Source organism: Littorina saxatilis, linkage group LG8 (assembly GCF_037325665.1).
Source record: "Littorina saxatilis isolate snail1 linkage group LG8, US_GU_Lsax_2.0, whole genome shotgun sequence".
Lineage (NCBI taxonomy): Eukaryota > Metazoa > Mollusca > Gastropoda > Littorinimorpha > Littorinidae > Littorina > Littorina saxatilis.
This window is the reverse complement of record NC_090252.1, coordinates 45,809,954-45,836,824: the sequence shown is the minus strand read 5'-3', so window position 1 is coordinate 45,836,824 and position 26,871 is coordinate 45,809,954. Positions and strand designations below refer to the sequence as shown.

At 40.3% G+C, this 26,871-nt stretch overlaps 3 protein-coding genes across 4 annotated transcripts; 2 read left to right on the top strand and 1 right to left on the bottom strand.

The window, feature by feature from the left end:
• The first annotated feature begins 732 nt into the window (after nucleotides 1-732).
• LOC138973652 (cilia- and flagella-associated protein 68-like) lies at nucleotides 733-9,618 on the top strand. Its single transcript, XM_070346381.1, has 3 exons — nucleotides 733-1,113; nucleotides 4,884-4,971; nucleotides 7,752-9,618. Exons 1-3 carry the CDS (start codon nucleotides 886-888, stop codon nucleotides 7,922-7,924), a joined length of 489 nt encoding a protein of 162 aa, XP_070202482.1. The 5' UTR covers nucleotides 733-885; the 3' UTR covers nucleotides 7,925-9,618.
• Nucleotides 9,619-9,739: 121 nt separating this feature from the next.
• LOC138973651 (succinate dehydrogenase cytochrome b560 subunit, mitochondrial-like) lies at nucleotides 9,740-20,553 on the bottom strand. Its single transcript, XM_070346380.1, has 6 exons — nucleotides 20,484-20,553; nucleotides 18,430-18,483; nucleotides 17,125-17,226; nucleotides 16,757-16,818; nucleotides 14,841-15,004; nucleotides 9,740-10,701 (listed from the first exon to the last, which is right to left on the bottom strand). The coding sequence occupies exons 1-6, from the start codon at nucleotides 20,498-20,500 to the stop codon at nucleotides 10,594-10,596; spliced, it is 507 nt and encodes a 168-aa protein (XP_070202481.1). The 5' UTR covers nucleotides 20,501-20,553; the 3' UTR covers nucleotides 9,740-10,593.
• A 127-nt stretch (nucleotides 20,554-20,680) lies between these two features.
• Nucleotides 20,681-26,851, top strand: LOC138973653 (cyclin-dependent kinases regulatory subunit-like). 2 transcript variants are annotated; one of them, XR_011458090.1, is made up of 5 exons: nucleotides 20,681-20,816; nucleotides 21,170-21,247; nucleotides 21,754-21,881; nucleotides 24,471-25,462; nucleotides 25,563-26,851. XR_011458090.1 is itself a non-coding variant. In XM_070346382.1 (4 exons), the coding sequence occupies exons 2-4, from the start codon at nucleotides 21,189-21,191 to the stop codon at nucleotides 24,563-24,565; spliced, it is 282 nt and encodes a 93-aa protein (XP_070202483.1). In that variant the 5' UTR covers nucleotides 20,681-20,816; nucleotides 21,170-21,188; the 3' UTR covers nucleotides 24,566-26,851. The 2 variants fall into 2 exon arrangements, 1 of the variants encoding a protein (XP_070202483.1); XM_070346382.1 differs by having other exon boundaries at nucleotides 24,471-26,851.
• Nucleotides 26,852-26,871: the final 20 nt, after the last annotated feature.

Genomic DNA, 26,871 nt, shown 5'->3' with positions numbered 1-26,871 from the left:
GTCGCTCATCAGTACTATCGAAGGGTGGTTTTTTGTTCAGTGTAGAGTTTAAATACTAGATCAACGAGGCCGAGAATCGAAATATCACCACGGCGAAAGATGAAAACGTCACACCGGGAATCAGCGGGAGCGAAATCAGTGTCCGTGTGTCTATTACATTTGTGTGTGAGAGAGACACAGAGAGACAGAGAGAGAGAGAGAGAGAGAGAGAGAGAGAGAGAGAGAGAGAGAGAGAGAGAGAGAGAGAGAGAGAGAGAGAGAGAGAGAGAGAGAGCCCTAATAACTAAGAGAGAGAGAGAGAGCCCTAATAACTAGGTTTGTCAGTTCGCACAAGCCATGTACTTTCCCTCAAGCGTATGAGATGAAATAGTAAATTCGGCACTGCCAATATCCCCCGGCTTCCCATTTGAAACACATCCGATGATGGTAGGCGAAATTAAACGACTATTTTTCACAACAGGAAAATTATGTTAATTAACAAATAAAACATCATTTACCAAACCGCGTAAACAAAGTTTCTTTATTTTGAATAAACGTCGTATCTCATTCTCAAAACCTACAGTATAGTACTTAGCTAAACTGTAAACAAACCTCCCCTCAACCCCCTTTCCCCGTCGCGATATAACCTTCGTGGTTGAAAACGACGTTAAACACCGAATAAAGAAAGAAAGTAAACAAACCTGCGGCCATGTTCTCCCGAAATAGCCACAGCCGTCACATGACAGTCACGTGGTTAAATCACCCAAGCAACTTGACGCCACTTCCACACTGCTCTGTTGCTCGTCTGCTTCTGCGGGTGCGAACTATTTTGTTTTTTAGCCAGCAGCGCTTGACAATTCAAGGGACCTTTTCTGAAAAGTATCCGTTTACCTAAAAAAACACACAATGAGTCATCAAGAACTTGAACCGAATCCGCCGTTTCGTTGTGAGGTCCGCGCCAATGGAGCAGCGGAAGTTTGGACCCATTCTAACGAGGAACACAAACTGCGGCAGTTTGGGTGGAGGTGCACGAACAATGAGAACTCGTACAAAACGGACACACTGATTGGCAACTGGACTGAGGAGCGATTCGATCTTGAAAAGATAAAAAAGGCGGAATGTCTTCCATCTCAGGTGTGGTATTGAATCTCTCCCTCTATTATGTGTATGCACGGTTTGTGCACCATTGTCAGCGCATGGGGTAGGGCCTTCTAAACCTGTGGTGTGATTGCCTTGCAACTACAATGCACACACACACACACAACCACACACACACACACATTAGAATGAATGACTGCATGTACATGCATATAACATAACAAATCACACACTCACACACATGCATACATGAATGTACACACACACACACACACACACACACACACACACACACACACACACACACACACACACACACACATATATATATGTGGATATGGCAGCTGTTTATGAATTCTAAACATACAATGTACAATACCAATAGTACAAAACAAATCTGAAAGGTCTGCACCACATGTACATCAGATGTTTTAGGTTTTGGTTGTTTACATAATGTGTCTATTTCCAGAGCAGACAAACCACACTTTTCTATCCATTAATTGTATTGACAATAAATTGTTTTTAAAGTATAGAATTTGCTTGGATTTCAAGTGTAACCTATATTCCTTCCTATGTGTAAACAATCATGTCAGTCAGATCTGTCAAGGCTTTTACATGGAATTGAAGCACTCTTTCATTTTGACGCATGTTTACACAAAAACAACAACCTGGCTGCATGCTGTGCAGAGTATGGATATTTTCACTGAATGAATTTCGTGTGTTGATGTTGGTGACAGACGGGCGCAGTGGCCTAGTGGATAAGAAATCAGCCTCCTAATTGGAAGGTTGTGAGTCATCTAACTGATTCTAAGGCCAAAAAAAAAAGAAGGTCTGTTTACGGTAACATAGGCAAAAAAAATAGGGTCGGTAGGTCGGGATTTTTAAAAAAAAATTTTTTTTTTCAAAAAACCATATTTTTACGTTATTTTGCAAAAAAAACAAAGATTTTATTTATTTATTTTTTCCCAAATGCCCAAAAAAAGTCTAGGGTCGCGCGAAAAAAATAGGGTCGGTCGGGTTACCGTAAACAGACTATTTTTTTTTGTTGGCCTAATCCCGGCCGCGGCCCCCTGGTGGGTTAAAGGCTGAGATTTTTTCCGATCTCTCAGGTCAACTAATGTGCAGACCTGCGCTAGTGCCTTCTCCCCCTTCCTGTGGACACGCACGCACAAGACCAAGTGCGCACGGAAAAGATCCTGTAATCCACGTCAGAGTTCGGTGGGTTATAGAAACACGAAAATACCCAGCATGCTTCCCCCGAAAGCGGCGTATGGCTGCCAGAATGCAAGGTTAAAACGGTCATACACGTAAAAACCCACTTGTGCAAAAGCATGAGTAAACGTGGGAGTTTCAGCCCACGAACGCAGAAGAAGAAGAAGAAGGTGTCAATTGCATCATTAACCTTCACCAGATCACGCTTTGGACTACACATTCCAGATGATGTGAGTCGTGTACGACCCATACTTTCTAAAGAAGGATTCTTCGTAAAAGATATGGGTTGTATGCGACCCACGCCATCCGAATAGGGATAAACTTTTCCCCGCCGCTTTGCACAATAAAATAACCTACATCATACATGTACTTTAATCTCATATGGGTCGTCCAAAACCCACAACATACGGGCTGTGTATCAGTTCAAATGTTTATTTGTTTGTTTACAAAGATAATCCTTTAAAAAGTGGTCGATAGGAAGGTTCTGTGGTGTTTGAGGATGACATAAATTAAAGCCGCAATCCAAAACTCTCAATAGTTTCAGAGATACACGCACTTTTTTGAGGCTCTGGGTCGTCTACGACCTAGTGAGCACGGTGAAGGTTAATTCAACAAAAATGTTCCAAGCCGCAATCAAAAACTTTCAATAGTTTCAGAGATACAGGCACTTTTTTGAGGCTCTGGGTCGTCTACAACCTAGTGAGCACGGTGAAGGTTAATTCAACAAAAATGTTCCAAGCCGCAATCAAAAACTCTCAATAGTTTCAGAGATACAGGCACTTTTGTGAGGCTCTGGGTCGTCTACGACCTAGGAAGCACGGTGATGGTTAATTCAGCAAAAATGTTCCATTCTGCACAGAACACAGCCAGGCTGTGATAATTCTGTGTTCAAGTTAAATATACTTATAGGAACATGCGCGCCCCCCCCCCCCCCCCCCAAAAAAAAAAAAAAAAAAAAAGTGTGTTTCGAGGTCAAAAAAAGTAGGGTCGATAGGTCACATGGGTGGGAGCCCAAACTGTTGGGCCGAAAAGTAATTTTAGCATTTTAGGGAGGGTTTAGGTGGCCTCTCCTGACTTGTAAATTTTAGAACAAACAAGCTTTTTGGAGATGCATAATATATATATCAGGGGCGGACAAGGGGGAAGGGTTTCTGATTTTGACAATGGGGGATGATATCCGCTTTCATGTAATGGTTAAAACATTCAGTTACATGCGTGTCGTCTATGAATGTGATCTTAAAAGATTAAATTGTCACCTATTGTTAAAAATTTTAAAAATAATAAAAACCTCTATACTTGAAGATGTTTGGTTGTATCACTCTTGCTAGGGGGTCTACAAAAACAAGTGGTAAACACATTTCAAGAAGGTTTTTTAGAAGCTCCTATAAGCTTAAACAAAATCTTAAAATTGGAGATGCACAAAAGTAAAAAAATCTTGTAAACTTGAAGGTATTTGATTTCATCACCTACTTTTGTCTTTGTTTAAAACAAATGTTTACTGCATTAAAGGAAAATCGCCATGCAAATAAAGCAAACACAGAAAATAATAGTCACCTCCCTTGTACTACACATTTTTACTTGTAGCTTATGATTTTATCATTGCAGGTGGTATATTCTCAAATAATTGTTGAACCATAGCTTGAACCAAATGAGAAACAAGTTTCAAGTCAGTTTGTTTCAATTAAACACCTTCAAAAGGGCTAACTGCTCAGGTTATAAAAAAAAGAAGGTTTAGACAGAGTTATATCCCTTGCTGATGCTATACACAGTCTTCTGATGCTGCTTTTCAATTCATCATTTCAGGAGTTATATTCTAAAATTGTTTGCCCAGTCGGTAGAGGCGCTGGCTTTAAAACCGGTTGTTACTATCAGCGTGGGTTCAACCCCCAAGTTCGGCGCGGGATGTGTGTCCCAGAGTCAACTTTGTCTGAACACCCCCGTGTGCACGCATGCGCACGATAAAGATCCCAGGGTCACAGCGAAAGCCTCAGGCCTTGGAAACACGAATACATGCATGCAAAAATATGAAGCCCGGGTGTCCGTTCGGCCAACAGCCAATAAAGTAACCATTTCAGCACTGACCCAAGACGACCCAACCCGACCTAGCCCATTTCAGGTCTCCTCTAGCAGCCGGCAGCCAGCTGTCTACATCTCCCCCCCCCCCCCCCCCCCCCCCCGCATTCTTATTTTTTATTTTCATACAAAGCGGGGTTGAAACACATTGATTATTTTCTTGGCCGTATCCTGTGTAAAAGCTTAGACAGATCTGTGGTGGCTGACTTGATGGGTTGTGTTAGGCCGAACAAAAATATTTGTTGGTTTAGGGTAACACGACCCCCAAAGATAGGGTTGGTAGGTCGTCTTTTATTTTTTAATTTTTTTAATTTTTAGTCTCGGTATGGTTCGCAAAATGTGCCATAGGTTGTTTTATGGGGATTTTTTTTGAGAAATGAAAAAAAACGTTTTAGGGTTGGCGGGAAAAATAGGGTCAGTCGGGTTACCCTAAACCAACCTATATTTTTGCTTGGCCTTAGAAAGAAGATATTTTTAAACATGTAATTTTTGATGAATTTTCTTCCATGTGTTGTTTTCAGCACGGACATTACTTTGACTCCACACAAAGCACCAGCTATAACACTGTTCCCAAGATCAAAGTTCCTGAGGTGCTCAGAAATCTGAACGGTAAGTGATGGGATGGGGCATCTGTACTACGCTCCATCCTGAACTCAGGTCAAAATGAGTTCGGCTCATTATCTCCCTGACAGGATGCCTTGAGATTCCTTGTCTGGCCAGGAAACCGATTTGTTTACATATTTAGAGCTTTTTGTAATGTATTATTGATATAAGCAGATTCGCGATCATCGATAATGATTTTTCATGGTGTTTTGTAAATTTTAAATTACAAAGGAATTGATATGTAAGACAGTTTCAAGCGAGCTATTTTTTACTGTGCAAACAACTCTAAATATGGCAAAAGTGTCACGTGATAATCAACCGTTTGGTTTCGGCGCTAACTGGAGCAGACGATTTTTTCTGTAACCAGTTGACAGTGATGAAACCATATATTACGGTCTCCTTCCGGCAGCAGTCCCAAAATTTCGACTTGTTTTGACCTTAGAACGATGTCTTTATCATAACTGTGAAGAACAGAACGGAGATCACTGTCGAAGTCGGCCAATCTGCAATCATTTTCGTCTCGCGAACACTGATCTCAACTTTAGATCAGCGCTCGCAAAAACCATATGGGAGATAACTCTGTATTTTTGTTTTGATAGATTCGCATAGGACTGTAGCGTCCGGTCAGGGAGAGAATGAGTCGAAGTCATTTTGACCTGAGTTCAGGATGTACTACACTCATGATAAAAATAAATATCACATCATGATATGTATCACAGCAGTGCAGCAACAGTCATGAGTGAATGCCAGCTGATCTACATTTTATCAGTACAGTGGAACCCCCCTTTTAAGACCTCCAAAAATCTGAGAAAATCAGGTCTTAAAAAGGAGGGAGTCTTAAAATGGGGGTAATTTTACAGATTATGAACAGAAAACCTGAGAAAACAAGGTCTTAAAAAGGAGAGAGTCTTAAATTGGGGGTGGGGGGGGGGGGGGGTGGGGTCTTAAAAGGGGGGTTCTACTGTAGAATCCTAAAACAGATACACACCATTGTTAACAAAGTTTCTTGATTGACACGTTTCGCTTGATAGTTCTACAATCAAACCTGTGTATAATGACCACTCTTAACACTTTCTACCCCACCTATGTTGACGTTTTTTTTTAGCAGAGGCCAGCTGTGCTGCAGCAGGTCACTGAGAATTGTAGTAACTGTGTAGAAACTGTGTATCAACACGATGGAATGCAGGCGTTAGATCGACGTTACAGGAAGCGACTGAAGCTAACAGTCTGAGCGGATATATCCGTACCTGGTCAGATAGAGCCATGTGAGTGGGTACGGATATATCCGTACCTGGAAGACAATGAGTTAAGGACCGACCAAATTAATGTGCTCGTTAAGGACAGGTGGTCGTTATGGAAAAGTTAATTTTGTAGAAGAAAAACATTGTCGGGGATCCTTTAGAGTGGTTATAACGGGGAGGTGGTCTTCAGGCATGGGAATTGTCCGCCGAACGGCGGATTTCCGCCGAATTTTTTTTTTGTTCCGCCGAAAATGCAAAAGTGTCCGCCGAAAAAATAAAGGGGGGAGGCACACAAAAAAAGCACCGGTTACTTTGGCCTTTGCGCAAAAGCCCGCGAAAACTTTCCGTACTTTGTTCACGCACTGCTACCGCCCGCCTCAGTTATTGAACTTTTATGTCTTGAAAGTAAACCAGATTGCACAGATTGTGTTACAAGTTACATTTTCCTGTTTGTCTCAAGAAGATCAATTTTTTTACAAATTTAAACCATATAATACATGTATATATTTTTTTTCTTCAAAAAAGCAAAAATTGGTACATTTTTGTACTAAAAAATCTGATTCTAAAAACAGAATTTAATGGCAAACTTGGAGCTCAGATGACACCAGATTGCACCATCTGGGTTCTTTGGAGAAATTTTTTTTTCCGGGGGGGCATGCCCCCGGACCCCCCTAGTAAGGCTAGGCGCTTCGCGCCGTCGATTTGACGCTTCGCGTCTTCAGTTATAAATTTTCCGCCTTTTATACAATTTTCAATTCCCATGCCTGGGTCTTTGTTGAGAGGTAGTCACCAAAGCAGATTCAACTGTATAATAAAAGTATAAGATATGAATGTTAATATAGTCCTGTGAGGTGACCCCCATGGAAATTCAGGTTGCTTTCTCTCAGGGAAAAGTGAGCTGCCATACAGTATGTATGGCACGACCCATTTGTTGGTACTTTTTCCGGCATGCATGCATTCATGTTTCCAAGCCCTGAGACTTTCGCTGTGAATTCGGATTCTTTATCGTGTGCATGATTGCACATAGGGGTGTCCGTACTCCGAGGACAGTCTGCACAAAGTTGACTCTGGTAAATAAATCCCTCGCCGAACGTGGGGATTGAACCCACGCCCATAGCGACAACTGGTTTTGAAGCCAGCGCCACTACTAATTACTGAGCTATTTCCTCGCCCCCAAAGCACGTCATATAAAGCGAACGTGATGGGGGCCGTGCAGGTCAGTTGGTTGAGCACTGGACTTGTGATCCTAAGGTCACAGGTTCGAATCCCAGGTCACGGGTCAACTTTATGTGCAGACTGAGAGACGGTATCCATGCCCCATCTCTGTGTCACCACAGCGGAACATAAAAGACCTCAGTCATTCTGCCATAAGTGCAGGTGGCTTATTACACCTGAACACGCACACACCTGGGTAGCGCGACTCTGTTGCTGCTAGCTTTCCACTGGGAGGAAGCGACGCACATTTTTCAAGCATTTGGATAATAGGGTAAATGAAAGGAAATGAAACAAAATAAAAAACTTACACGTGCACGTACTTTCTGTCAGGTCGCCACCCTCATGCCTACCCCAACCACCAGCCAGAACTGGACAGTGCGGACATGAAGGAACACTACAACAGCTGGAAGACCACGCAGCGAGCAGACTACCTTGACCCTCGCATCAGGGAGGAGCCAATCAAACCTGGCCAGAAAACCGTCATCCTCAAGGAGCCGGAATAACTTCTTGGACAGGATATGTGACTTTTGTGATTAACTGTCTCGAAAAAATAACAACTAAATACACACAAAACCGAAAATAATCAAGTATTGACTGAATGTAAAAATGATGTATTTGATGTCGAAAGTGATTTACAGGATATGTGACTTTTGTGATTAACTGTCTCGAAAAAATAACAACTAAATACACACAAAACCGAAAATAATCAAGTATTGACTGAATGTAAAAAAGATGTATTTGATGTCGAAAGTGATTTACAGGATATGTGACTTTTGTGATTAACTGTCTCGAAAAAATAACAACTAAATACACACAAAACCGAAAATAATCAAGTATTGACTGAATGTAAAAAAGATGTATTTGATGTCGAAAGTGATTTACAGTCAAAATAATCAAAATTTAAACCGCTGAAATTTAAATGACTGAATGTAAAAAACGATGTATTTGATGTCGAAAATGATTTACAGTCAAAATTAAAACCACTCAAACTTTTTGGGATTGGAAGAGGGTAGGAGTGTCAGGCGGAAAACAAACATTCTAAGCAGTATTAAAAGTTGGCTTACTTTAAACTCTCTCAAAGTTTTTTTGGGTTTTTTGATCATCGGCTGACAAGTTCAACCTAGCTTGCTCCAAGCCAGAATTTACTGGGCTCTAAAGCATTTTTGGAGTCATTTTGTCTCCATGTCAAAACAGGAAGCTGTGTCTCATGTTTTTGTAATATGACCTTTTTTTTGCACACACACACACACCCTGCAAGCACACACACACACAGACAAGCACACAAACATAATGCACAGAGGCAGGTCATTATATCAAGAGGTTGGTGCGCAAGTCTGGGTACAGTTGATAATCTTTCCTTCAGCATTACATTCCAGTATTGTGTATTTAATTTTACACTGTTATGTGCTTTGTGTGTGAATGTTTTAATCTCTGCTGGTATTTTCAGTATTACTGTAAGCTATATACTTCTGTCTGTGACAGGTTCTACTACTAGACTCATATGGTTTACTGAATGTACATTTGCCTTTTGTCAGAGAGTGGTCAAGTATTACCTTTTTCTCCGTAGGTATAGGGTATTACAATAACTGCAAGTTTACTTCAACACACGTGTTGAGTCAGATGTGTAACAGTTACTTTTTACTTACGTTTTTTTACTTCTTTTACAAGAAGTGTCATGACTACTACCGTTAACAGAAATCTGAGCTTTTTACTCCATAATCAAAACTGAAATGTTGCATATCATGTCAGTGTATTGCTAAACTTTTTTCAGTGTTCTCACTCACAGCCAAATATTCAACAGCATTAATATTATATTATGTATATATATATATGCATTGCTCAGTATTGTGCAGATCTGAATCTTGCTCATTCAGAAACGAAAACCCCATAAACTTCACCCAGTATTATGACACATACAAGATTTCTATGGTAATATTTGTCATCATTATTAATATTTCATCTTCGGCATTGTTTTTTTGCCAACATTCCAGCCGCTTACGTTTCAAAAAATTAATTTTTTTATTTGCTTTTGCATGAGGTGTGCATATATGCTTTTTAGGTGTACTGTATTTATAACTCTGTGGCACATACTTGAAAGTTTGTGTGTACAGAACTGGCATATTTGTACATTGAATGCATGCATTGTGAGCACCTACATCTCTTATGGACATGAAGTAAAAGTGATCTGTGATAAATCTGTCAAAGTGTTCTTGCTTGTCTATGCTTTTTTGTACCGTCTGATTGACAGTGATTCTTGAATGGATGTAACCTATTAGAAGAACAGCACACAGACCCCATACACTAAACCACAAAAACAATTAATGAATACATGTTTATTCAATAACTTCAATTCTTAGTCATTGTTCAAATTATTTTTCTTCTTCTTCCATTTCTGTACACCATCCACAAACAAGCTAGGTATCACAAGAAGAAACGAAAGAAAACAAAATACACCAAGCTCTACATAAGTTAACAGTACCAAAGAGCACATCCTTCTACTTGCATTGTTCTTTGAACAACACCAATTGCTGTACTTTTTCTTGCGTAAATCTGTGTCCAGACCCTCTACCGCCTTCAAAGAAAAGATTTTGGAAAACGTATCCCCTACCTTCCTAAAATATTCACATTATTCATGACGTGTGCCCTGCCAGTTTAGCTAGGAAAATGACATAGGAACAGACTTGAGCAGAAAAAGCACCAACAAGACAATAAAAGCGAGCAGAAAAGATGTTGTCGTTCAGTGTCTCGGTCCTTACCAACATCTCTTACAATTAAGATTTTAAAGAAAGATGGACTTCAAATTCCAGAAACAGAGATAGAAAAAGGGCAAGAACTCCATTTTTTGTCACATACAGGAGCAAACATTAATTTTGCAAAGTAGCTTCTCTCTTCCCATTGCAAAATATAAAAAAAAATTCCCCATCACAACTGGAAAACGTCTGACGAAAACTTGACAAAAACGCTAAATTTGAAAAATAAACTTCTGTTCTTTTCAAACAGCTGTCTCTGACTCTGAAATAAATGAGAAGTAATGCAAACTAAACCTCTTGCATCAACCTCTCTGAGGTTTTTTATCCTTCATTTCACTGCAGTCAACAAAAGAGTCAAAGTGTTGATGAATGACACGAAACACTGCCATGCAACCCTTGAGCAGCCAGACTTGGCGCAGCACTCAGAGGAAGAAGACGAAGTAGGTTGTGACGACGGCGGTCAGAGCCATGACGAAGTAGCCAGACTTGTACAGCGTCTTGAGGCCGAATCCCACACCAGCGTCCCACGCCTGAAAAACAAATCCAGACATGTTATGTGTGTCTTATCTTCCCCCAAATCTGAGTATGAGTGCCTAAATGGCGTGAGAAAAACAGTTATCCCCGGCCCCCCCTCTGCTTCTTTACCTCTGTTAACTTGTAGGGCTAGTTAATTTTCAATAAACACCTAGCAACCAAATAAATAACTAGCCAGCAACAGCCTGAATCCTCGATAGCTCATGGGTTGAGAAGCTGTTCTTTGTGGGACTACTTATGTGACTGAAAAGTTCCGAACGCTCTATATATACATCTCATGAGCAAACAATACAAACATACCGCATTTAAACTAGCAACTACAGGCTTGAACACATGAATCTCCATATAAAATCCATGAGTGCGGTTGTTTTCTGAATCCAGATCTGCCGTGCACAAATGTTCAACGCTAGCAAATTCTCAAGGCCAGTAACTCTCATACTTTGTATAGCGACAAGAGTTTCTCTTTCAAATTTCAGTTTCTTCGACAAAAGACTGCAATCCGACAGTCAGTTTTGTACAATATTTCATTTTACAAACAGATCACACGCAACCAAATGCACACATCCCATCAATTTAAAGAACATAAAGCGGTTTCATACACTGTTTTTCCCTAGAAAACCTAACTTCATACATCATTTAACGTTGGAACACGGGTGCAAACGTTCGTCTGCACCTCCCATTCGATGAAAGAAAATTTCCTTAGCGATACCAAAACATGAACAGAGCACAGCATTTTTCATGATATGCTAACTTCGACCATTATTTTTAATATTTACTGAGACTTGGCATGTAACCTCTACTTATACACATAAAACAACTGTACACAGACCGGCACGGTTGGCCTAGTGGTAAGGCGTCCGCCCCTTATCGGGAGGTCGTGGGTTCGAACCCCGGCCGGGTCATACCTAAGACTTTAAAATTGGCAATCTAGTGGCTGCTCCGCCTGGCATCTGGCATTATGGGGTTAGTGCTAGGACTGGTTGGTCCGGTGTCAGAATAATGTGACTGGGTGAGACATGAAGCCTGTGCTGCGACTTCTGTCTTGTGTGTGGCGCACGTTAAATGTCAAAGCAGCACCGCCCTGATATGGCCCTTCGTGGTCGGCTGGGCGTTAAGCAAACAAACAAACAAATACGCACATGGACAGACGGACACACACACCTTTACAAACAAACACATATACACACTCATACACACACACAAACACAAACACAAACTCATGCACTCTCTCTCTCTCTCTCTCTCTCTCTCTCTCTCTCTCTCTCTCTCTCTCTCTCTCTCTCTCTCTCTCTCTCTCTCTCTCTCTCTCTCTCTCTCTCTCTCTCTCTCTCTCTCTCTCTCTCTGTGCACTAAAACTAATTTTACTGAAAAAATCCACTCTTGTATTTGATGATTATAAGAAACTTAAGATTCTCCCATTAAAAGAAAGATTTAAATTAAATGAAGGCGTGCTCCTTCACAAAATACTTTCCGGCCGTGCACCACGAACTTTCGTTGCAAACTTTAAAGTCAAACCAAACCGAAAGTTTAACGTCCCAATTCCAAGGATAGATCTCTTCAAGTCAAGCTTAGCCTATTCTGGTAGCGTCCTGTGGAATTCTCTCCCGGAATTTGTGAGAGTCCCAATGACTCTCAATACTTTCAAAAAACACCTTTTACTGTATTTAATGTTAAATTACGAAAAATCACAGTGATGGAAGACTTCGTTTAGTTATATTTTCATTTGTCCAAAGCATCAATGTTCATTATATCCACACAAAAACACTCAAAGCTTTAATAACACATTTACTCATGCATGTGTATTCAGCATTGTTTTCACTACGTTACATATATTTGTGTATATGTAATATGTAAATATTCATATGTTGTTGTTTTTCTCTACCTTTTTTTCTACGTGAATATCCGTGTAAATATGTGATTAGATTAGTCCCCTCTCTGGGCGAGGGCTGGTTGAAAAAAAGCTCGTTGTATTGCTTATGCCACAACCCTCGAAAAATAAAATTTGATTTGATTTGATTTGATCTGATCTCTCTTTCTTACACACACACACACACACACACACACACACAAATAGTAACACTAACACATGTGCACAAAATGAACACACACACACACACGGCGCGAGAGAAAAAGACTACAGGGAGGCATGACGTCATGATGCATTAATTGACGTCAAAGACTTTCGACCGTGACGTAATCTTCTTACGCGAGCTTTATCCATAGACTTGGAAACAACAGAATTTCTACCCGTCCAAAGCGGCCTTGGGTGGCGTTTGCTCAAAAAATGGGGGCGCCTATTGCACCCACTGTATTTTTGTTAGCATGGTCCCAATTTTTGGTGAACTTCCATCTTCAACTGTAGCCCGTAGCCGGGCACAAAGAATCCTTCTTTATCATGTATTATCGGTATGAAAATTTCTCAAGTCAATTACAGTATAGCGTTCGTGGGATACCTCCAGCTTCGCTGGGACAAGATAACAGTCTCTCATTGCCCATAGAGCTATACAGTTACGGTTGGGGGTTGTAATTATGCAACCACACACCAGGAATACCTTAAAATAAACGTTTGACCACTGAGTTACTCAAATTGAAAATGGCTGTGTTTTGAAAAAAAATCCGAGACTGTAATTCTCATTGTGACACCTTTTTGCGTCAGTCATAATTTTCGTCATACCTTTTGCCGAGTATTTCATGCGCTATTCCTAGAGATACAGATTTGAAATTGACACGAGAGCTGCAGAGTTTGTTTTGGGAGTTGAATGGATGAAAACACACACGAGAAAGGTCTCAGAATTAGTGTTTGAGCGTTCTATTGTTCAAATCTAAATGCTGTGTTTGGTAGTCTTTGCAGGCCGTGATATTCTCAACGGGCTGTGTGTTTGTTTATACAGTACAATGTGAAGCGTTTCAGCCCTGTATGGCTTGGATTATGCATGCGTTTGCTAGACTGTAGGTTTGACTTCCTCATTCCAACGGTCTTAATCTGCTTTGACGAATGCAGACCTGTTTACCCTAAACCCGAGGCAAGAGTACTTTCCCAAAAAGTTGAGTGTATTTTTCAAAAAGTTGGTGTACTTTGCAAGCAAAGCCATATGGGCTAGGGAAAATGTACGCGTGGGTGCAAACGTGTTTGTGTAAGAATAGCATGTCTTGTGAACACCTTCAGAATTCAACTCCTTCCAATACAACAGGGATAAAACAATTTTATTTACCTGTCAGTTTGTAGCATTATAACCAGTGTCTTCTAAACAGATTGATAATGAAAAGATGAAGTTCGTGAAATAACATCTGCGGTTGACAGTGGCAAGTTCATTTTTACAATCATCTCAGAAAACATTGCTTCAGCACGGACTACAGCCTTTTCTTCTGGCAAGATTTGCTTTGCGGGAATGAACTTCATAATTCCTTGGCTGTTTTGGAACTGCAGTGTCGTTCGATGTCATATTTCCCAGCATGGGCAACGGAGAAATCTGATTTACAACACTTGCAGTGTGCATGACTTTTTCCCACAGTAGACTCCACAATTCCTGGCTCTTTCTTATATTTCTCCAAGAAAATCTGCTGCTTCTGCTGTTTAGACTTGGTACAGTCATCCAAAACTGGCAAATTTGTCCGCTTCATTTTGCCACGATTGTCCAGACGATCGCACATGCTAACATTTCCACAGCTGAAGACTCGCTGTCAGGGTTATCTCCCTTAGACCGAAACCGGTATCAGTTGTACCATCCCGTAATCAGCACACCAACACCGGAAAACGTATTCTAGACTTTTTCTTAGTCGTATTTTATGCGTGTGTCGCGTATTGTCGTACCGATAATAATTTGGCGTACCAAATATGCCCAAATCGTACTGGTAAACAGGTCTGCGAATGGGTATCTATGAGGACTAAATAAAATATGATGACGAACAGAATCCGGCTCCTGACACAGGAGAGCTGGGTGATTAAAATTCATTTAATTATTTGGCATGGTTTCGGAGCTGTTTTGAGCAAATCGTTGCAGGTGTTTCTAAATTACAGTACACCGAATGTTCCTTGAACTTTCTAAGGTCCAAATTGTCAGAAAACTTTGGAAAATGGTGCCTTAGGTGTACCATCTTTAAGCTAGGAAAATCAGATTTAACTTAACAAGCTCACCAAGTGCCTGATGCCGTTGAGGAAATGGTAGGTGACGGGGAAGGCCAGGATCAACTTCATGGCGTAAATAAAGGCCGGTCCCAGCGACATGCTCTTCACCAACTCCAGGTAGTGAGGGTAGTCACCCGGCAGGGCCAGAAGGGTGATCGAAATTCCCGCCACCGCTGAAACACAGGAGCAACAATATTTTAAGTCACATACCTACATGAGTGGCATTACGTAAGGAACTAAAGCCCCCCCCCCCCACACACACACAACATTTAGCAATTTTAAAGGCAATTTTGATGTCTCCTGTGCCAAAAAAAAGAAGCAATTTGGCAGCTAGAATACACAGAGAATGTGCTTGGAAGAACAAGACGAGCAAACGCTCGATCGAGTCACTTTCGCAGTTCTGAATATTATATGAGGCATCAGATGGACAGGAAGAAATTGCTATTCACAACACAATGAGTCACGTTCACATAAAATTTGAGCCCGGTCACTGTTATAGTTTCCGAGAAAAGCCCAACGTTAAGTTGTGTGTTGCCGAACAGAAAAGGCTAGTTATCTCCCTTGTTTTTCTGATAACGTTCGTAAAAGGCTACAGATGTAAATACTTTGATGTAAAGAATAATCCTACAAAGTTTCAATCACATCCGATGAACTTTGTCAAAGATATAAAATGTCTAATTTTTCCTTTGACGCTGACCTGTGACCTTGAAAAAGGTCAAAGGTCAACAAAACCATCCTTAAAGTGTAGAGGTCATTGGAGGTCACGACTAAACAAAATATGAGCCCGATCGCTTTGATAGTTTCCGAGAAAAGTCCAACGTTAAGGTGGTGTCTACGGACGGCCGGACGGCTGGCCGGACAGACTAACACTGACCGATTACATAGAGTCACTTTTTCTCAAGTGACTCAAAAACAAGAAGGGCAAAGCCCATATGACTCACATGCTTGACCTTGACCTTTACATGACCTTGACCTTCAGGGTCAAGGTCAAATAACTAAACCTAGCAATGACATCATACACTAAGAACTGCTTTACACATTTTTCCTTCCAAAATACATGTGACCTTGACCCAAGGTCAAGGTCATCCAAGGTCATGCAACACAAAGCTGTTAATTCAAGACATAGGAAGTACAATGGTGCTTATTGGCTCTTTCTACCATGAGATATGGTCACTTTTAGTGGTTCACTACCTTATTTTGGTCACATTTCATAAGGGTCAAAGTGACCTTGACCTTGATCATATGTGACCAAATGTGTCTCATGATGAAAGCATAACATGTGCCCCACATAATTTTTAAGTTTGAAACAGTTATCTTCCATAGTTCAGGGTCAAGGTCACTTCAAAATATGTATACAATCCAACTTTAAAGGACCCTTGCGACCTTGACCTTGAAGCAAGGTCAACCGGTGTCCAAAGATAGGGCTTACATTGCCCTGTATAGCATACATAGCTAAGGTTGCCATTCTTGATAACTTCAGAAAAAAATGCAAAAATGTGAAAAATGGTCGTTTTTAAAACAACAATTACGGCCCCTGTGACCTTGAACTTGAAGTGAGGTCAAGTTGCCGCACATGTTTTTTGAGATCTTGTAACCATACACCATCAGGCCACATCAGGTGTTGATAGACTTAATAGTGTCCAAGAAATATCCAACGTTAAAGTTTTCCGGACGGGTGAGTACATAGACTCACTTTTGCTTCGCATGTGAGTCAAAAAGATAGTAGCTCCATTGTTTTCTTTAAGATATTTCTTTTCTTCCGACATATATATATATTTTCTGTTCTCTGAAAGACAGTTTCTCACAAAATTGCGGAGTTCTTGCCTGTCAAAAGCAGAATGGACTCAACAATGATCTAAAATATCATTCATACAAAATGGTGTGTGTGTGCATGTGTGTGCGTATGTGTGCGTGTGTTTACATACCACACTGCATGGCCACCCCTGTGACTCTGTGTGTAAGTGATGTCATCATGGCAAGATGTGGTCTGAAAACACAGAAACATGGATGAAAAATTACATTCACACTGTGTTTCTTCTTTCTCCAAACAAAAGTTATATAAGAAATTACCCTTGGTGGCATGATTTGAGTGAAAAGCAGAGATATAATGCGAAGTTTTCTCCTTTTGTAAAAAAAATCCAGTATACAAGCAGGAATGAAAAATGACACGTTTTTCCTTCTGCACGACGTCTGTCTTTGCCTTTTTATCTGATATTTATATGACAAAAGCATCTAATGTCCACCCTTGAATTCTAAGATTAAACTAGTAAATACACAAAACCCAACAACCTACTTGTATACAGTGAGAAATGGAGACAAAGGGCGTTGCAGTTTTCTGTTTTTATCCCAGTATTTTTTCATCTCTTCATATGCTGTGGAGCTGACCGGAGCAACCCTGAAATAAAACAATGACAATGTTCAGAAAGCAGTGGATTTTTTGTGAGTCAATGGTATTATACTGATCACAATGAGAAACATTCTTTGTACAAATAACAGAATAATAAATGTTTTTTCAAGAAAATCATTTTCCATTTCCCTCAGTAAGTTCCTTAAGGGTAGTTTACACAATAACATACAGTATATATATAAATATACCAAACGTAAAACAAACAAACAACCGGGCAAACATATTCCTACACACACACACATCAATAATTGTAGTTTTAATTGTTAATGTTATGTTTTTTCCCCTAGGAGTGACTGGGTATCACATGCAATTGTCAAGCTGACATAACAAACTGCAAGTTTGGCAATGTTGTTTAGGCCAAAAAAAATAATAGGTGTGGTTACGGTAACATAGCCACAAAAAATAGGGTAGGAAGGTAGGCAATCACTTTTTTTTTTGAACTTTTTTTTCTAATGTGTACAAATTAAACCTACTTGACAGGGAAATAAGTGTGCGACTCGGGCGCTTTCGCTTTCATTGCGTTTTCTGCACTCGTTTACTTGGTTTTTTTGTGGTATTTTTTTGACAAATGTAATAAAAAGTTATAGGGTCGGCCCCAAAAAATAGGGTAGGTCGGGTTACCGTAACCACACCTATTTTTTTTTTAGGCCTTATCATGATAAAAATGTAAACAAAAAAAGAAGCTTGTTATCAATCCTAAATAGACGAATTCCAAAAATAACTCTGTCAGGTTTGTATGTGTTGTGGGAGAGTGACCTTTCTTTGCAAAACCTCTGCCAAACATTGGAGAGGCCAATCACCAGCGAGGGGTGTGTCGAAAACATGTAGACGGGAGCACATGTTTCCGACACTCCCCTGGCTAGTGATTGGCCCCTCCAATGTTTGGCAGAGGTTTTACAAGAATAGGTCACTCTCCCACAACACATACAAACCCAACAGAATTATTTCCAAAAATCGTCTATTTGTCAATAATGCCTCATGGAACTTGGAAGTGGGCAATGCTTATTATCTTATACAGTATACAGTAGACTCCGCTTAATAAGGTCACCTTGGTGCAGGACAAAAGTGGCTATATTAAGCGGGTGGATTTAATAAAAGCATAAGCATAAAACATAAGGAAAAATCCGTGCAGTCAAAAAGCGGGTGGCTTTATTAAACATGGCCTTATTAAGCGGATTCTACTGTACTTACCTTTTCTGCATGAAAAAGCTCTGCTGCTGTAGCAGGCATTGCCTTCCAACAACCCTAAAAAGACAGATGGTTGCAACGTCAATACACACAACATACATATATATATATATATAATAATGTTACCCCCTCCCCTTCTGTAAATCCTGTGAAACAGTGAATGGGAAACAAAGAATGAAAAAAGCAGTTTCTTTTGGCTCTAGTTATAACTATCAACTGAGAGGAAAAAATATATCCGGGAATAAGCAGATGCAGAAGATTCCAAAAAAACTGGTTCACCTTTAGACACTTCATATTCCACGGACAGATAAAACTGTCTGAACTAGTTTGCATACATAAACTTTGCTGCGTCCAGGAGTATTAAAATACTATTAATGTATTATGTATTGTTATTTGTAAATGTAATGATACATTGATAGCCTAAGATTCCAAATTGTCTTCATTCTGTATTTTCCCAGCAGGCCATTAGCAAAGAGAGGATTGCCAGGGGAAATTCAGTTATTCAGGTTATAACTTCTCTCCGTTTTTCTTTGTACAAGGGATGTTTCCCATCTGGAACTTTACCAGTACAAGTACTATAGTAGTAGTAGGCTAGTAGTACTAGCAGTAGCACTAGCAGTAATACAATACTGTTCTTTGTTCAGCACAACACAAAAAGTCACCTGATCACTGGTATCGCCATAATATGCTCAAAACCTGTTTGTATGAGTGATCTGCCAAGACCTTTGTTCTTTTTTACATTTAGTCAAGTTATGACTAAATGTTTTAACATCGAGGGGGGAATCGAGACGAGGGTCGTGGTGTATGTGCGTGTGTCTGTGTGTGTGTGTGTGTGTGTGTAGAGCGATTCAGACTAAACTACTGGACCGATCTTTATGAAATTTGACATGAGAGTTCCTGGGTATGAAATCCCCGAACGTTTTTTTCATTTTTTTGATAAATGTCTTTGATGACGTCATATCCGGCTTTTCGTGAAAGTTGAGGCGGCACTGTCACGCCCTCATTTTTCAACCAAATTGGTTGAAATTTTGGTCAAGTAATCTTCGACGAAGCCCGGACTTCGGTATTGCATTTCAGCTTGGTGGCTTAAAAATTAATTAATGACTTTGGTCATTAAAAATCTGAAAATTGTAAAAAAAAATAACAATTTATAAAACGATCAAAATTTACGTTCACCTTATTCTCCATCATTTGCTGATTCCAAAAACATATAAATATGTTATATTCGGATTAAAAACAAGCTCTGAAAATTAAATATATAAAAATTATTATCAAAATTTTTTTTCGAAATCAATTTAAAAACACTTTCAACTTATTCCTTGTCGGTTCCTGATTCCAAAAACATACACATATGATATGTTTGGATTAAAAACACGCTCAGAAAGTTAAAACGAAGAGAGGTACAGAAAAGCGTGCTATCCTTCTCAGCGCAACGAATACCCCGCTCTTCTTGTCAATTCCACGGGCACTGCCTTTGCCACGGGCGGTGGAGTGACGATGCTACGAGTATACGGTCTTGCTGCGTTGCGTTGCGTTCAGTTTCATTCTGTGAGTTCGACAGCTACTTGACTAAATGTTGTATTTTCGCCTTACGCGACTTGTTTTCTGTTACCAAACCCTTGCATGTGTTAGACAATGTGATCAAACAGTGCCTGTTAGCAAACGAAGGTCAAGGACACAGAAATGTTAGAGCTCGGCAAGGTCAGGAATTCACCGACAGTTACACACAAGATCAGTCTCTACCAATGTGAGCAGCACACATATGATTCAGATTGAGCCCTTCCCTGCAATTCAACATCCTAGTTATTTTAAGAATAATTAACGAATTCCTGTTTCAGAGTTTCCCTGAGAAAGCCCAGAAAGTTACCGAACACTGAAACAGTGCACTGGTCGGTGGAGACACCGTCTGCTAAAAGCCAAAAATGAAAAGTATGCATGAGAAAAGCGTGTAAATCATCTGAAATGTGAAGTATGTATGTGATGCTTCTCTTAAAAGAACGATGTGAACGTTACAACTGTCAAAAACTAATGTAAAACTTCTTTTATTTGATACTGACCTGATTAGTGCGGCCATTTTGTCGGTGACTGCTGTAAAATATGGAACCCAGTAGACGGATATATAATTCGAAGCTCTTTAAAGATAAATTCAAAGAGTCAAATTTCTCGGTAGTAATTTTATAATTATTGCGCATAAAATTACTAAAATGTTATGAATCAATGCGCATATTTTTTAAATGAGTATGAACTCTTTAACGTAAATTATACTTTTGTACCACACTACATGCGTTACCGTCTGCACAAAAACAAATCGCGCAAAATTCAACTCGACGAACGAGTAGTGCTACTTAAAACAACTCTAGCAAGAAAGTTTAGGCTTTCACAGCGACAAGGTTTGTAAACTGTGTCGTTATTGTTGTAAATAAGATACAACTTTTGTGTATAATGCTTATCTTGAAGAAATTTATTTTGAATCAAATTTTGAGAGAGAGAAAAAACCCATGCCACATGCTCAGTCAGTGGATGAGCTTTGCACACGAGAGATAAGTCAGTGTCAACGACAGTAATTCCCATTAGCAGTATTTCAGTTTCTGACTTAAATGTGTCACCTGTCTCCCCCTTGCCTCCCTGCTCCCTTTCTAGTTTCTTTCTCTCTAGATCTCTCTAGCACATGAGTCATTGAGTGTGTGTGTGTCAGTACTGTATGTATGAGTCTATGACTAACATTCTTTTATGTTTGTTTCAGTTGATCTAACTTCCTAAGGATGCCGGCAGACCAGATTTGTTATTCAGAGAAATACTATGATGACAAGTATGAATACAGGTAGGTTTACCTTTTAGTTTTACACTTAGAGTTAGACAGCAAATATATTATAAATTACAATCATACTTCATAGACCTCTAAATATAGGTCCCTGTTACAATTGAACAGGAAAGAGCTAGGTTTTCAGCAGCCAATTAAATCATGTATTTCATTAGGATGTTGAAGTGGCGTACTATTGTAAGTTGCCTAAAAAAAACCAATGTGAATCATGTACCTACATGGTACATTATTTATGGCATCTTAGTACTCAGTACTAGGATCCGAATGTACAGGACTCGGGGACGCACAGTTTTTGGATCCCAGGTCTTACAGGTCTTACAGGGGAGGGGGGGGGGGAGGGAAAAGGGGGGGGGGGGGGATGCCACTGTTAAAGGAAGTACAAAATGTCTCAGAAATATCATCTCTCTGGTTACATATGAACTTTTATGGGTTGTATGTTACGCTTAAAGGTCTCTTCACATTTCTAAAGACAATAAGAATAAATTAAAATGATTTTGTTCTTGCAGGCATGTCATTTTGCCAGCAGACATCGCCAAGCTTGTCCCCAAGCAACACCTGATGACGGAGACGGAGTGGAGAAACATCGGTGTGCAGCAATCTCCAGGATGGGTTCACTACATGGTCCACGCACCAGGTGGGTAATTAATCCCCTGCCAGGGATGGCCAAATCTCAAAACTCACCAGCCGGGAAATTCACTAGACCGCCAGAAATTTTGCTGGCCCAGTACATACCACATAACACATTATGAGTGTTAGATTTCTTTACACAATGAAAACAACGGTGACATGCACAGAAGCCTCATTTTTGACTCACATGCGAAGCAAAAGTGAGTCTATGTACTCACCCGAGTCGTCCGTCCGTCCGTCCGTCCGTCCGTCCGGACGTCCGTCCGGACGTCTGTCCGTCCGTCCGGAAAACTTTAACGTTGGATATTTCTTGGACACTATTCAGTCTATCAGTACCAAATTTGGCAAGATGGTGTATGATGACAAGGCCCCAAAAAACATACATAGCATCTTGACCTTGCTTCAAGGTCAAGGTCGCAGGGGCCATAAATGTTGCCTAAAAAACAGCTCTTTTTCACATTTTCTCCATTTTCTCTGAAGTTTTTGAGATTCAATACCTCACCTATATATGATATATAGGGCAAAGTAAGCCCCATCTTTTGATACCAGTTTGGTTTACCTTGCTTCAAGGTCAAGGTCACAGGAGCTCTTCAAAGTTGGATTGTATACATATTTTGAAGTGACCTTGACCCTGAACTATGGAAGATAACTGTTTCAAACTTAAAAATTATGTGGGGCACATGTTATGCTTTCATCATGAGACACATTTGGTCACATATGATCAAGGTCAAGGTCACTTTGACCCTTATGAAATGTGACCAAAATAAGGTAGTGAACCACTAAAAGTGACCATATCTCATGGTAGAAAGAGCCAATAAGCACCATTGTACTTCCTATGTCTTGAATTAACAGCTTTGTGTTGCATGACCTTGGATGACCTTGACCTTGGGTCAAGGTCACATGTATTTTGGTAGGAAAAATGTGTAAAGCATGTGAGTCGTATGGGCTTTGCCCTTCTTGTTGCAGGGATGTTGCTACAAATTCATACCTATAGGACAAATGTCCTGAGTTCTTCAGCATCAATAGGACATTTGACCGCTTTCAGAAAGTGTAATAGGACATTATGAATTTGCGCCAAACAGCTTATAACACATTCCATGGAATTGTTCCAAAGTCATGCGCCCACACACACACGCACACACACACCCACGCACGCGCGCTGTAGAACACACACATAATATAGTAAATACATCAACACAGTGTGCGTATAATGTTGTATTTGTTTAGTTTCAAAGAAACCACAAAAAAGAAACCAACATGAACAACTTCAGAGCTCGTACTTTGATTAAATACTGCATGATTTGGATAACAGTTGACAAACAAAATGATCGGTTTGATCTGATGCTGATCTTTTGCAGGCTTTAGGGTTTTTTTCAGCGGCATAATTCAGTGCTTCGTCTCGTATCGAAAACAAAAGCAGACTACAAATTTAGTCAGTTGGAGTTGTCTCCCGTACTCCTGTAGCATGCACTGATCTAAAAAGAATCCACTATTTTTAGATCAGTGCGCTGCACCGAGACGGTTATACCCAAACGGCGCATACCGCAAACGGTTCGGGAATTCCCGACAAAAGAAAAGATCCGCACGCGGCACTGACAACTTCAGTGTCAGCTGAACACGAGAGCGTTCGGTCTTTTAGAAGATTTGTATCTTGAAATGAAAATTAACGAATATCGCGCTGTCCGAAGGAATGGAGTACATATCGGACAATGACCACGCTCAGGCTAAAACGATAGGACATCTGACCGACATGCGGCAATGTGAATCGGACATTTGGGGATTTTCATCGTTATATGTCCGATGTCCGACGCCTAACGACATCCCTGTTTTTGTTTCACTAGAACATGGCGATGATTTTCCAGATAACAGAAGTTTTTGCATCTGCAGTGTTTATATATGGCTTTAAAACTTGATTGTTCAACCAAAAGTTTTGCATTTGATCAGAATTTTCACCAACCAGAAGAGCTGCCCGGCGGATTTTTTACTAGTCCCTGGCGATCAGGCGGACGATTTGGCCATCCCTGTCTGCCCACCATTTACATGATCAACACCCCCTTCCCCACTCACAAAACAAAAACAAACTAAGAACATCTAGAGGAAATAAATCCCCTGACCACCGTATACAGTCAAGCACCCCACACACACCAATCCATTCCTAAAATTAAAAACAACAAACACAAAATACAAACGAACCACCCACCAACAAACAACACCCAAAAACTAAAATGCTCATGAGTGGTCGGAAAATTTTCAACCCTGAATCCATTAAGTGCAGCCAAGATTTGAACTAAAGATTGAAGGCAGATGCACTTGGCACTAGTTTGGCTATTACGCCAATCACCTGACCATGTTCAGCTGATACAGGGTCATGTGAATATTTTAATAAGCAAATGCAGATTTTTATTTAGATTGAAGTCTATGGGTTTTTTTATGTGATGAAAGGTTGCACACATCTCTTTGTATGGTACAGCAGTTAAACATTATGTCATGTGCAATGTCAAGGGATTTCTCAATGCATATATTTTACACTTTGCTAGTCCTGCTATCTATTTAGTCAAAAACGAAATGAAGAGAGTTATCTGTGATATGTTTTCAGAGCCACACGTATTGCTGTTCCGACGTCCCCTCCCCCAGACCAGCAACCAGTCGGCCAACCAGAAAAGCAGCCATCTTCTAGTCACCAAGGGGTGAGGCAGCATCCGGATTCATGGTCTTACAGCTTGGTTGTCAAACACCATACCCAGCTCTCTGCGGCTACCAAAACCTGCATGAAGTTTGGGTCGAGACTTTTTTTTTAAAGGGAAGGTGCTATCGCAAGTTTCTTATCATTTTTGTTTTGAAACAAGTTTGTTGCTTATTCACCGAGATTGTCCCCTTTGGATTATTTTGACTGGTGCAAAGAGGTGGGAGGGTGTGGCATTTTGGGGAGTAGATGGAGATTTGTGGCGGTTCACTGGTATTGGTCTATGAAGTTGTGGGTTGATTGTTGTTGCGTACCTGACTTTGTTGTGTTGAATGTTGAACTTTTCTGTAGGGTGCAGTATTTGGTTCGACTTATGAGAGTTTTTACAGGGTTTTGATTCATATACACGTTTGCTTGAAGAATTTTGACAGTTTTAGGTACCAGGGTAACTTGATTGTTGATCAATGTTTTTGAAGCTGCTTTAAACCTTCGGTTTATTTTGATTTCTTCACTGCAGATATATCCAGGCTTTTACATGGGATAAGGTAACTTTGGCACTTACCAAAAATCTTCAGCTTTCAGTGCAATGTGAAATATGTGTGTTGAATTAACCTTGCAAGGACATCAGAATGTGCAACATGACTTCGACATGAAATTCCTATCATGCAAAATGAAGCAGCCAGGCTGTCAGTTTCTGATGTGTCAAAATGAAGCTGCCAGGCTGTCAGTTTCTGATGTGTCAAAATGAAGCTGCCAGGCTGTCAGTTTCTGATGTGTCAAAATGAAGCTGCCAGGCTGTCAGTTTCTGATGTGTCCAAATGAAGCTGCCAGGCTGTCAGTTTCTGATGTGTCAAAATGAAGCAGCCAGGCTGTCAGTTTCTGATGTGTCAAAATGAAGCTGCCAGGCTGTCAGTTTCTGATGTGTCAAAATGAAGCTGTCAGTTTCAGATGTGTCAAAATGAAGCTGCCAGGCTGTCTTCTGATGTGTCAAAATGAAGCTGCCAGGCTGTCAGTTTCTGATGTGTCAAAATGAAGCAGCCAGGCTGTCAGTTTCTGATGTGTCATAGTGGAAGGGTGGACTCTTATCCCGCATAAAAGTCTTGACAGATCCATGGGTGGGATTCTTCCGGTATATTCCAGAAATCCGGATTCGTAATGTCTGTGGTGACGTTTTTTTGGTTGTTAATTATACAAATCCTTCAGCGTCTGGGAGCCCCCATACCCCCCCCCCCCCCTTTAAATTCTTCAGGATTCATGGCATTTTTCAGTCCTACCAATGCAGATCTGTGGTGGCTTACATCATGCTTTACATAGGAAGAACAGGATCTTTAAATGCTAAGTTTTCCACCAGTGAAAGAGTTGGGTATGAATTGACAATGTTCTGAAATAACTGTCAAGTTATTATGGGCTGCAAATGGCTGCTTCTTTGGGAAAAATGAGGGCATACCATGGGTGGGATTCTTCCGGAAATCCGGATTCGTAATGTCTGTGGTGGCGTTTTTTGGTTTAATTATACAAATCCTTCAGCATGTGGGGGCCCCCCCTTAAAATTCTTCAGGATTCATATTTTTCATTCCCACCCATGGCGTACAAACCCGCATACATTGAAGCCCAATCACTATAGTGAGCGGCATGTTTCTACACGTAGTCAGCTAGCACGTGTAAGACACGCCACTCGATTCTGATTAGTTTATTTTGTCACGTGGGTTTGTTTGCCCTTTTTTTTTTCAAGGAAAAACAACTCTCTGCAACCCCTTAAAAATGGACAGCTTTATTTCCGGAATTTGTCTATTGAGGCAAGGTAAAAGTCTGATTTTGACCATAAGCACTTCCCTGGCTTATAAAAAAAAAAACCACACACTTGTAACATCCCCGGCTTTTCAAGCAAAAAAGTATGGTGTATGTTTGTGGTTGTTGCAACATTGCTTTCAGACAATGTTTTGAGTACGCACAAATACATGCAGCCCGTATTTTACACAATACACGTTCACTTGTATGTATTTGTTGTTGAGAAGTCTTGTCTGGCTGCGTAAATTGTTAACTGAAAAGTTAAGGTCATACTATATGCTGCTGTGCCTATAGAACATTCATTGGGTGTTTTATAAAAAAATTTAAAAAAATGGTTTGAGCCATAAACCGAAACTTCATGTTAGCTGAAATGCGCTTTTTATATTTCCCAAGTTGTGGATTGTACATACTGTACTATTGTTGCACGTTGATGCAATTTGAAAATATGATTTTTTTTGTTAATTAATTCAATTCCTTTTCGTGGAATTAAAAAAAGAACACAAAAATCTACGGCGTTTTCTCTGTG

Excerpts from the sequence above, each read along its gene's own strand:
- LOC138973652 (XM_070346381.1), top strand. The coding sequence starts at position 886 with ATGAGTCATCAAGAACTTGAACCGAATCCGCCGTTTCGTTGTGAGGTC. Across the intron at positions 1,114-4,883 it reads CGGAATGTCTTCCATCTCAG|CACGGACATTACTTTGACTC; the intron begins GTGTGGTATTGA and ends TGTTGTTTTCAG. Across the intron at positions 4,972-7,751 it reads GGTGCTCAGAAATCTGAACG|GTCGCCACCCTCATGCCTAC; the intron begins GTAAGTGATGGG and ends ACTTTCTGTCAG.
- LOC138973651 (XM_070346380.1), bottom strand. Across the intron at positions 17,227-18,429 it reads AGCTTTTTCATGCAGAAAAG|GGTTGCTCCGGTCAGCTCCA; the intron begins GTAAGTACAGTA and ends GTTTTATTTCAG. Across the intron at positions 10,702-14,840 it reads TCAACGGCATCAGGCACTTG|GCGTGGGACGCTGGTGTGGG; the intron begins GTGAGCTTGTTA and ends TTTGTTTTTCAG.
- LOC138973653 (XM_070346382.1), top strand. The coding sequence starts at position 21,189 with ATGCCGGCAGACCAGATTTGTTATTCAGAGAAATACTATGATGACAAG. Across the intron at positions 21,248-21,753 it reads GATGACAAGTATGAATACAG|GCATGTCATTTTGCCAGCAG; the intron begins GTAGGTTTACCT and ends TTGTTCTTGCAG. Across the intron at positions 21,882-24,470 it reads CTACATGGTCCACGCACCAG|AGCCACACGTATTGCTGTTC; the intron begins GTGGGTAATTAA and ends ATATGTTTTCAG.